Below are 10,740 nucleotides of genomic sequence, written 5' to 3' on the forward strand. Positions count from 1 at the left end.
AAGGGAACGACAGGTTTTCAGCGGGGGAAGGGAAGCATGAGCTGCTCTTGTAGACGTCTTCGTGAAGAGCATCTAATGCTATCGCCACGTGTGTGCCTTTTACAAACAGCAGCTACACCTGGAGCATTAGCTTCTCCTTGAGTGTTTCAGGGATTTTAGCACCTCGGTAACTCAGGTTATTCATCTGCTCCGTGATGGTTACGTGCGCCAGGTTATCCCACCATTGTGTAGGAGGTATGTGGTGGCAGGGATCACAGAAGCTGGAAATGGCCATCTTGTGGAATCTTTGTTGAAGGCTGCTGTCACTCCAGAGCAGTCAGGACATCTTGTACAGTGGAAACTCTAATATTTTAATTACTATGTAACTACTCAGCTAAAAATTTAGACCTACAAATGTTAAAAGTAGGCAAAAAAAATCTAGATCTGGATAGGATACTTGAAATAGCCATATAGAGAACAAGCACAGAAAAATCTCCATAAGTCTGAATATTGTATTCACTGTACTCAGAGACAGTAACACATGCTTTTTCCTCCTCCCTCTTTTAATTTAGGCAAAGGAGGTAAAAACAGGCGACGAGGTAAGAATGAGAATGAATCAGAAAAAAGAGAACTGGTGTTCAAAGAAGATGGGCAAGGTGAGTTTTTAACTGTAGTATGGCAGTGTGATTGTTTTCAGTAACATACTATAAATGACATATAATGGAAGTTGATACACAAAACATCTGGATGACTGAGAAAGGTGAAGTAACTGTTATTGAGTGAAGAGAGGTGTTCTTATTGGGGTTGTATTTGAATTCTAAATGACATATTGGGTGTAGGAGAAAGTAGGAAAAGGGAAATTTTAAATAGCTCCACAACTTAAGGATGAAGCTTGCCTCTCCGGGACCTCACTGTGATGCTCTGTGTAAAACAGCACATAAGCATCCCCTAGAAACCCCTTGAGTAGCTTTTGGTGAGGGGCTGTGAGCAGCTGGTTTAGCAGATGTGGCCAGTAATTGTTTCTGGGATGCACAGTCCCACTTTCTGTTTTATACTGACTGTGATGTCTCTCGAATCCGTCAATGAGCTCCTGAAGTCTGACCTGGCAGAACCATTCAGCTCACTGTTCTGTCCCCTCGTGGTTTGGTTCAGTTGGCTCCTGGGCTGGGAAGTCCAGCAACTATTAAAACAGGAGCAATAGGTAGGTCCTTACTAGGCTGTTGTCAGGTTAAGGAAGCTATAGGAGTGGAGGGTGATGATTACATTTCCCCCTGCCCTGCCTTGTGGTGACAGTGAGCTCACCTCCCTTTTGACTTGCCCTGTCTCGTGTGTCACACTCTTGTGGTTGCTCACATAATCTGAGTACTTTCCTAGTGACCAAATAAATAATCAGTTGGTTTGTCAGAAACATGGGAAAAGTCCTGACTGATATCACTGTAAAAGAAGTGACAGTGAACGAATTTCTGATAATCTATAATGGCTGTAAGCAAAAAAGGAGTTGATTTTGATGCACCTATGGAACTTAAAATCCTTTTCAACTCCCAAGCAAAATCTACTCGAATTATTCTCAGTTATGAATAGTCTCATGTGTTTTGTTGGACTGTCTGATTGGTGCTAAGGAAAGGTTTTAGAATTTTGAGATACAGCTCTGGCTAATAGATAGGTTTGTTTTCCTGGCAATTTTGGGTGGTCAGTTAATGTTAACTTTGTAACTTACAAACATCATTATCATCATATAATAATAATAATAATAATATAAGTTTTATTCCTTATAGTTAAATGGTAATACATTATGCTGCAAACTTTAATAATGTGTGTGAAGGTCTCCAGTTGTAATTTCTGGAACTTGGTGAGGGAGGAGATGAAATACATGTTGAGAGATTGAGGGTAGGTACTGGAGATATGCTTCATAGATTTCAGCTGAAGTCTGGCAGTTGTCAGCAGCGAGATTTTTGTCAGGACAGGTGCTGTGATGCTGTCATAAACTTTCAAACTCTGAGTGTGACTCAGTAGCTATGAAAATTATCTGTAAGTAAGCATTTCAGAGGGAACAAAAGCATGGATGCAACCAGAATGAGTAGTATTTGAAAATATTGATATTAACAGTAATACAAAAACTGTGATACATTCAGCAGCCTGTGTGGCTGCTCAAAGCTGCCCTCAGCTGTTCATGTTTTGACAAAAATTTTGGTTACAATGGCAAAAGCTGTTGGATGCATCATGAAGCTGGAGTTGCTTAGAAGTTTTGCTCTGTGGCACTTTGGGATGGGGTTTAGTGGTAGACTCAGCAGTGCTGGGTTAAGGGTTGGACTTGCTGATCGTACAAGTCTTTTCTGACCTAAATGATTCTATGTTTTTTATGTTACCATCTCTTTTAGAATATGCCCAGGTGATCAAGATGTTAGGCAATGGAAGACTGGAGGCATTATGTTTTGATGGTGTGAAGAGGTTATGTCATATTAGAGGGAAGCTAAGAAAAAAGGTAATTCTGAAGCATTGCAATAGAAAACAGTGACTTTATGCATGTTATGTAATTGTTAAAACTTACATACATAGCTCATTACAAAAGTTAATATTTCTACTGCACTTAATACCTTAAATATATTTTTTTGATAGTAAACTAGTTTCTGTTTCTCTTGCCAGCACAAGAGTAAGCAGTGTTTGGCCTTTGGGTGAAGCTTGTAGTTGAAGGGCTGCCTTTGGATGTTTGTACTTCAGGAGAAGGGGCTTTGGCTGTTTATGACATCATAGTTTTCGTATTATAGAAATTTATATGTATATAAAATAATAAAAAGCTCCCTAATTGTAGATGGAGAACTTGATGACTATTTAGAAACCCACGTTCTGTCTCATACTAGATCAGCACTTTGCTTAGCAGCAGAACTTCTATAACATGAAGATTGACACCCAACATAAAAAAATACAGGTGTAAGAGACTTGTCCCAAGCCACCTTTTCTGTGTGCTATTTCCCAAGACCAGTAAGAATCAGGATTTGAGACTCCACTTAGTTTGATCTGTGGAGGAACTGAATAATTACCATCTTCACACAGGATGATTTATCTGTGAGTAGTTCAATAAGGGCAGTTCAGGAATGTTTCTTTATAGCTTCCCACAGGCACCTCAGATGCCATCATTTCATTGTCCACTTCAACAGCTCCCAAAATACTTCTGTGCAAAGCTGATCAGCAGAGATTTGTACCTTTGGGGCAGTCAGGTGTATGTGTTTGCATTCTTAGCTTTGCCATCTAGGGATGGTGTCCCCTCTGGCCCTTGTCACATGTTACAGCTTCCTGTCCTCTGCTGGTGTGTGGTACAGAGGAGGTCCTCTCAGACATTCACTGTCTTCATTCTGGATTGTTCCACCTGTCTGGTTTTTGGAGACCATTGAATGCACATATCTTGGTATCAGTGTGAGCAGTGCTACCGCTGCCTGCAATAAACTGCTGAAGGTGGAGAATGTGCATAAATAAACACTGAGTGCTGCAGAATTAATTTCTTGCTACAGAAAGCATAATTTATCTATTCCTCATGTCTAAAAGAAAGGAAATCTCAACTGAAAATGTGTTTGATCTCCAAAAAAATCAGCTCCAAAAGCTGATGTATGCATTTAAATTAGCATGTCCTGTTTTGCTGACTTTTGATTAACACAGTTTCTAGAAACAGTTGTGTTCATTTGCTTCTGCTCTTCACTGTGCTTGTCCATCACCCCCTTCATCAGGTTTTGCTTTAAGTTTTCCCCTTGTGGAGCTCCATTCACAGAGTGGTGGCTTGATGCATTAATTCTGCCTTCTCAGAAGTTAAGGCTTAGTAACCACCCCATTGGCCAGAAGCTCTTCAAAGAAGTTTGATTTATCTTGTAATAGCTCCATAACATGTAAAATAATGTAACTATGAGTATTTTATGACCTCAGTTTTGCTGTTAAAATATGAAGTTGGATATTTCCAGCTTACTGGTTAGAAAGTGAGGGTGGTGGCTGTAGTGACATTTCATGTGTCTCAGTAAACATAAATGTACTGCTTGCTTCTTGTGTTACATGACAGAAGTTGAATTTCTGTAACATGATTTATGTTTTCTCGTTCAGGTTTGGATAAATACATCTGATATTATATTGATTGGCTTAAGAGACTACCAGGTAAAAATTCAGTATAATTTGCCAGTACAGAGTGTCTTATAAGCAGCTTTATTTAATGTTAAACTGCAGCAGGTGCTGTGAGGAAATTCCTGTCTAACTTTGGATTTGTATTTAGTTATGCTAAATCATGACTTTTAGTTTCCTTGTATTACAGAAAGATTGTAATGAGTAGACAAATTCTGGTTCAACTTGTTCTTCTAAATTGCACCCTGAGACTTTGTGAGTGGAGGTGCTTATTGTCATCAGGCTTGACCTTATTTTTTTTAAATGTAGCTGTTTGATGCTTGGATCCTGTGATATAAAGGGAGATTGGGTCAAACACTAAACATTTTATTCTGATAATTATAATTTTTGGTAATCAGAATTTTGGAACCTTGATGTTTAGGCTTTTACCTTAAGAGGTAAATTGGACAGTGATTAGTTTGTACTTAAATTTCCAAATATGGAGTAGCATAATTTTACCTAAAATAAAGGGTAATAGAAAACAGTTGTCAGATTTTCATTAGGTAAATGCCCTTCATGAATGTTAGTGTTGTGTCTTCAGCTGAAATAAATCCTGCTTCTGAAATGTGCATTAGAGTTGTAAAACATTATAAGATACTGTCACTTACTGTATGTATTAAAGTACTTAAAACTAGGAATTTTTCAGTTTGGCACTTTCTGATTGACCACCAACCACCTCACTACATGTGATCTCTGAAGAAAGGTTGATTTCAAAGGCATGAATCTGAACTTCTCAAATTGTCAAATTCTCAGAAGTTCTCAATTGTTTCAAATTCTCTTCTTGTTGCCCAGAGAAGTTGTGGAGCACCACCCCTGGCAGTGTTCAAGGCCAGGCTGGATGGGACATTGAGCAACCTGGTCTAGTGGAAGGTGTGCCTGCCCATGTCAGGGGGGTTGGAACTAGGTGATCTTTAAGGCCCCTTCCAACCCAAACCATTCTATGAGTTTATAAATTACTTTTAATAGGAGAAAATTAAGTTACCGCCCAGAAGAAATGAAAACATTCCACAAATGAGGATTTTCTGCTTAACATTTAAAGAAACTGGAGGGGAAGGAGGAACAAGATATTCTTCTATAAATAATATAGGTGTTACTCCTCTGTAAATAATATAGTTGTTGTAAGTAACATAGTCTGCTGAGGTTAATAGATTTATTTTTGCTTCATAGATGACTAATGAATTCTAATAAATTCTTTTATAGGATAACAAGGCTGATGTTATTCTAAAGTACAATGCAGATGAAGCCAGAAGTCTGAAAGCATATGGGGAGCTTCCAGAACATGGTAAGAACCTTTTCACTTCAAATTGGAAGTTCATATTGGACAAGAGTATTCAGTCTATCTAGTGTCAGTGCACTCCTGAGCTTCTCTGAATTCCTTTTTAGCCAAAATCAATGAAACAGACACATTTGGTCCTGGAGATGATGATGAAATCCAGTTTGATGATATTGGGGATGATGATGAAGATATTGATGATGTAAGTAGTAAATGTGTATTTTGTATCATATGCTTGAAACTGTCATCTTTGACAATAAGCTGTTGTTCCTTGGTTTATAGCCAGTAAAATAACACATTGGTGTTTAGAATAGGGACAGCTTCAGGAAGTGCTGAGGTGAATTGCAGCTTTCTGTTCTCTCTCCTCTCCTACAATCATTCCTTAGTTGACCTCTAAGCACATAGTATACTTAGTGACATGCTGTTAAAACACACATGGAGAGCAATCTTCTCATTACCCTGAAGATGCCTAAAGGAAAATCAAAGTTTGATCCCCAAATTCTTCTGTAGGTTTAACAACCTTACTGTCTAATAAGAACTGCAGAAATAATCAAGGCATTTGTGGTTTTTAAAAAACAAAGGCTTTAGTTCTCCGTTTTTGTTTACATAAAGATTATAAAAAGCTGCATTTTAATAGTTTCTAAAGTTAACCATAATCCTGAGTTTATAGATTGTCACAATCACTTGTGTTACTGCTTATCACTTCATAGTAACTGGCCATGCACACTCTGAAATTATAGTAGTAAAATTGCTATAATTCAGATTTTATAGTAAATTGCAGAAGTAGGATCTGCTGTGCAATGTTTTCTAAGATGATGCACTTTATTTACAGTTGAGAGATGAATGTGTGCAAGGTCAGCTGGCTGAGAGGATAAGTAGTAACTTACTGAGCCACTGAGTTAATTGGATAGACTGTTCTAAGTATATTATTATGTTTTAATTCTTCATCTTTTTAGTCCTCTCTCTCTGAGTTGATAACATGGTTAATTCTTTTAAAATACTTACATTATTTTGATTTTTTGAGGTTCTCAGTCTATGATTCATTAGAACAAATATTTTAAAACTATCAAAATCATCAGACGTTTGACCTGCCAGTGATTGAGCTTACTGAAGATTTAGCTCACTGAAGCAAGAAAAACTTTCTAGTATTGCATGCTTTTAATAATGAAACTATTGTAAGGCATCAAAGTGATAGGTCTGTAGGACAAATTTGCAAACTAATGGATCTGTGTGTGGAATAACGTATTTAAGTGAGCAGCTATAATTGGTTTTAAGCTTTTGTCAGCTATGCAAATAATATGCTTTAAGAAAGGAAAAGATGTAAAGACAAAATGTGTCAGCCTGGTATTCCTGGGATGAAGTGCAGATTCCAAGGTCATAGTTCAGGTGAAAAACTCTGTGGAACCTTTTCTTTGTTTTTTATGTCATAAGAATGATTAGAAGGTCAATTCAGGGAATTGACCCTCAAACTTGGTTTTATTTTTGGTTTTGAGAATCATAGGCTAATTTGTGACTGTACTGTTGATGCATAACTGTATTGCAGATACTGTGGTTGTGCAGAATGGCTCACCTGCATGACCAGAGTATTGTCACAGGGCTGTGGGGACATAAGTGTTAAGAAAACAGGATATGAGCTGAGGCAAAACCACAATGTACTAAGTTCAGGAAGACTCCCGTTGAACTGTAAAGGTAACTTTAAGAAAGAGTTGCTTGATGAAAAATGCACTTGCATTAAATACATGGTGTGGTGTTTTTGCTTTTCAGATCTAATTTGGAACAGAGGTTTACATTCCGACTTTTTTCCTCCAAGGATTGTTCTACATTGATACTTCAATTATTTTTTGGGTGAAGTCCCTTACTTTTAAGAAGACTGAAAATTCTCAGTAAAGAGTGTAGTTTGTTACATCAAAAGGATTTATTTTCAATGTTTGTTTTAAAGTATTTATATTTCTTTAGAAATGGATAATGCTGGATTATCACAAAGGTTCAGTGACACACCACAAATATTTTGTCTCTTCACCAATTAGAGCTTTTACCTCTGGATGTGACATACAGTGACATGGGCTGTAAAAGACTGCATTTTCCCCTCTTCTGCTTTCATCATTACAATTCCAGTTAAACTTGTATTTTGAAATAAAAAATGTTTACCCTGTAATTATCATTAAAGACAAATACCCAGTTCAGATTAGTATCAAATCATACTATGCAGTGTCTGTCCTTATACCCCTTGCCTTGATGTTACCTTTAAAAAAGATTTTGATAATATAAAAGGAAGGCAGAAATCTGCATTTAAACTCACAATGCTTGATCAATCTGCTTTTCATGTCTAGTAGCATGCTGCTATTTTTATACTGATTTTGATAATTAAAAACACTCATTATTTCAAAGGTGTAAATTTTCCACGGTGGAGGGAGGGGTAGGGGAGGAGGAAAGATAAAAAGTGAGCAGCATCTCAAAATTCGCAGTTTTTGGGAACCGCGGTTCGTGCCGAGGCCGAGCTGTAGTTGCAGACGATGAACACTGGGTGGCACCCGACTGACGAGCGGGACGCGAATGCGAAACGTTCGCAGTCGGGTTTGTACTGAAAAATAACGCAAAACAGGTTTTCCCCAAAGTGAATGCCTAACATTCTTGATATGGTAAACATGTAGAATATTTTTACATTATATAAAAGGTTATGTTAAGAGTAGAGTTTTATTTTAATCTGAAATTCCATACATTGTAAGGTGCAACATAAAAGCTTATGTGAATGTTGAGTAACAGTATAAATGAGAAAATAAATCTGTGTCAAAAGTAGGAAGAGAATCTTTTCATCCAGAATAAATCACTGAAGCAAACTACTGGAAAGATTCTTCTCCACCTTCAGACTGGAGGAATCAGTTGAGAAACTGAATAAAGACTAACATCATCATGCAAATATTATTTTGTGGTAGCCTTAGTTTCTTTGTCTTCGATTATGTATTTAACAACTTTGAAAGCAGGCTAATGGAAAACTTCCTTTTGTGCCATAAAGATCTGATTCTTGACACTTGTATTCCTTATACAGTCTTTTTGGTATGATGTAAAGTGACTACCCCAATAGATAAAAACAAAATGGCTTTAAATATGGAGTGGCCTCATTGCTTTACGTGATTTTTAAAGAGATTTAAACACACAGAGCTTTTGTGAAAATGTCTTCCCTTTTACTTTTTTCTTTCATTATAGTATCTATTTTCCTAACATGGATCTGGTATCTTACACTAGGAGTAACATTTTCTTAGTAATAAGTAATTTTGCCAAACGTTTCATGGATTTTAAATATTTGTTGTAAAATCTTGCTAAATACTGAGGAAAAGATAGTACCAGTACAGGATTCTTACTCCACTGATCTTTAAGTATCAATTTATTGTCTTTATATGCCTATCACTTTCACTTGTGAAGGAACACAAATGCTGTAATGTTCCAAGATGAGGCTTATAAACCATTCCCACACCCGCTGGTTTCCTTAACGTATTAAGCAGGCTTTTAACCTCTGAAAATGGTTAAAAGCTCCCAAAACTGATGTTGAGATCGAAGTGCAGAAGGTATCTGTTATTCCAGTTGTACTAGTGGAAAGGTTAATGATTGAATTGCAGTGAATGTGTACTGAAGATACAGATATTGTGGAAATTATACTCGCCAAAACCAATCTTGTGTGTGTGGGAAGAATGCAAAGTGCATGGTCAGTGCTAAGGAGCCACACACACGTATGTGCTGCTGCTTAGGGAACTGTCACTTGTGTTAGCCATAGTTTGGTACCAGAGTCCTCCAGTGTGACAGAGACTTCAGCTGTGGGTCAGAGATGAACCTCTGTTCCTGTCAGAATTGGTTATGGTTTGTCCTGAGGTTCCTCTCAATCTTTATTGCTCCCAGGCTCATGTCTGGCTCAACCTAAACTTTGCAGGTTTTAAGGAAATTTCCTATTTAACTGGTGATTTCTTATTAGTACTGTGGCTCAACACCATCTGGTTTCTGCTTACGTGCTGGGCTTTGTTACCTCCTTGAGTACACTTGGTCATCTTGTTTCTTCATCCACTGCTAAAGCTCCCTTCATAGTCCAATCTAGGCAACCTTTTATTGTCCCTCTTACCTCTTTTTTTTGGAAAAACAGTTAGTACAAGTAGCTGTCTTTCCCACATCTCCATGCAGACAACAGTGGAAGAACAGCAGCTGCAAGGTAGCAGATTGCAAAACTGCTGACCCTAAAGCCATGAAAGGTGCTCCATCTGTAAGAGTATTTCCTAGATACATTTTCAATAATTCTTGTTTAACTTTGGGAACTGCTGCTGGCTTTTCAAGTATAGTGCAAAATTGAAAGTAGAGATTCAAAAATTATTTTCTTGCAGCCAAAGTATAAACTTTGTGTTCTCTGTTTCCCACTTTGAGGTTTTCTCTGTGGTTAACATTTTGAAAAATTATTTTAATTCATTGTTCCAAATCTTCTTTGTCTCTTTATCTTGTGGTAGGGGCAGCTGTGCATTTTCTTGGACAGCCCTAATGTTTTTCTGTGCTAATCCTTAGCAGATACAGTCCAGATACAGTAACCGAAAAAAATAAATGATTAAACAAAAGAAACAACCTCTCTGCTTCTGCAAGAGGAGGAGTTAGTAACCCATGATTGTTGAGCTCTGGGCCATTTACTTGTTACTGCTGATACGTTGTGTCATGTGACTGTGCCCTGTATGTGCCACCGAGCGCATCCGTGGCACTGTGTGCTACTGCCATCCTGATGCATGGCACAGCCATTCGTGTTGCATGTTTGGTGCCATATTATACGTACACACACCTAAATTAGTGTGCAGATGCAACCTGGTCGAGGTGGGGCTGGCACAGGGATCGCTCTGCACTCTGAGCGATGTCCATGGATGGAAATGGCCCGATGACAGAGGGTGCCCTGTTGTTCCATGTGCTATCCAGCTGTACTGCTGACCAGGGTCTTCTCAATAAACAGGCAGGACTGGTGGCACATCTACTGGGACTGCTGCTTCCTGAGGCCCTCTGGCTGTAAGGTAAGTCCTGTCTTCGGGTGAATTGAGGTGTCAGCTGTTCCTGCTGTTGAGCAGGCTCCAGTCTAATCCATAATTGTTTGCTGTTCCTGAATTTGAATGTCAAGGGACTTGAGTTATCCTATGGTTTCCTGGAGGACTCGAACATAGCTTTTCATCTATGGATACTATAGGTAGTTTGGCCACTTTATAGAATAAGGCTTAAAATAAGTGTAGCTTTCTGGAAGATGTGTGGGAAGAGGGACATATCTGAAATAACCTTGTAGTAGTCTTGAGTGCAGTTTGTCTCTTTAAACTTGAGGCCAATTGCTGGCTTTTCTGAAGGTA

General features: G+C 38.1%; 1 protein-coding gene across 1 annotated transcript; it reads left to right on the forward strand.

The window, feature by feature from the left end:
• The first annotated feature begins 169 nt into the window (after positions 1-169).
• On the forward strand, positions 170-8,495 carry EIF1AX (eukaryotic translation initiation factor 1A X-linked). Its single transcript, XM_018084372.2, has 7 exons — positions 170-234; positions 552-635; positions 2,358-2,461; positions 4,063-4,113; positions 5,317-5,398; positions 5,500-5,591; positions 7,154-8,495. Exons 1-7 carry the CDS (start codon positions 195-197, stop codon positions 7,157-7,159), a joined length of 459 nt encoding a protein of 152 aa, XP_017939861.1. The 5' UTR covers positions 170-194; the 3' UTR covers positions 7,160-8,495.
• The last annotated feature ends 2,245 nt before the right edge of the window (positions 8,496-10,740 follow it).

Source organism: Manacus vitellinus, unplaced genomic scaffold, assembly GCF_001715985.3.
Source record: "Manacus vitellinus isolate BGI_N305 unplaced genomic scaffold, ASM171598v3 scaffold_7_pilon, whole genome shotgun sequence".
Classification (NCBI taxonomy): domain Eukaryota; kingdom Metazoa; phylum Chordata; class Aves; order Passeriformes; family Pipridae; genus Manacus; species Manacus vitellinus.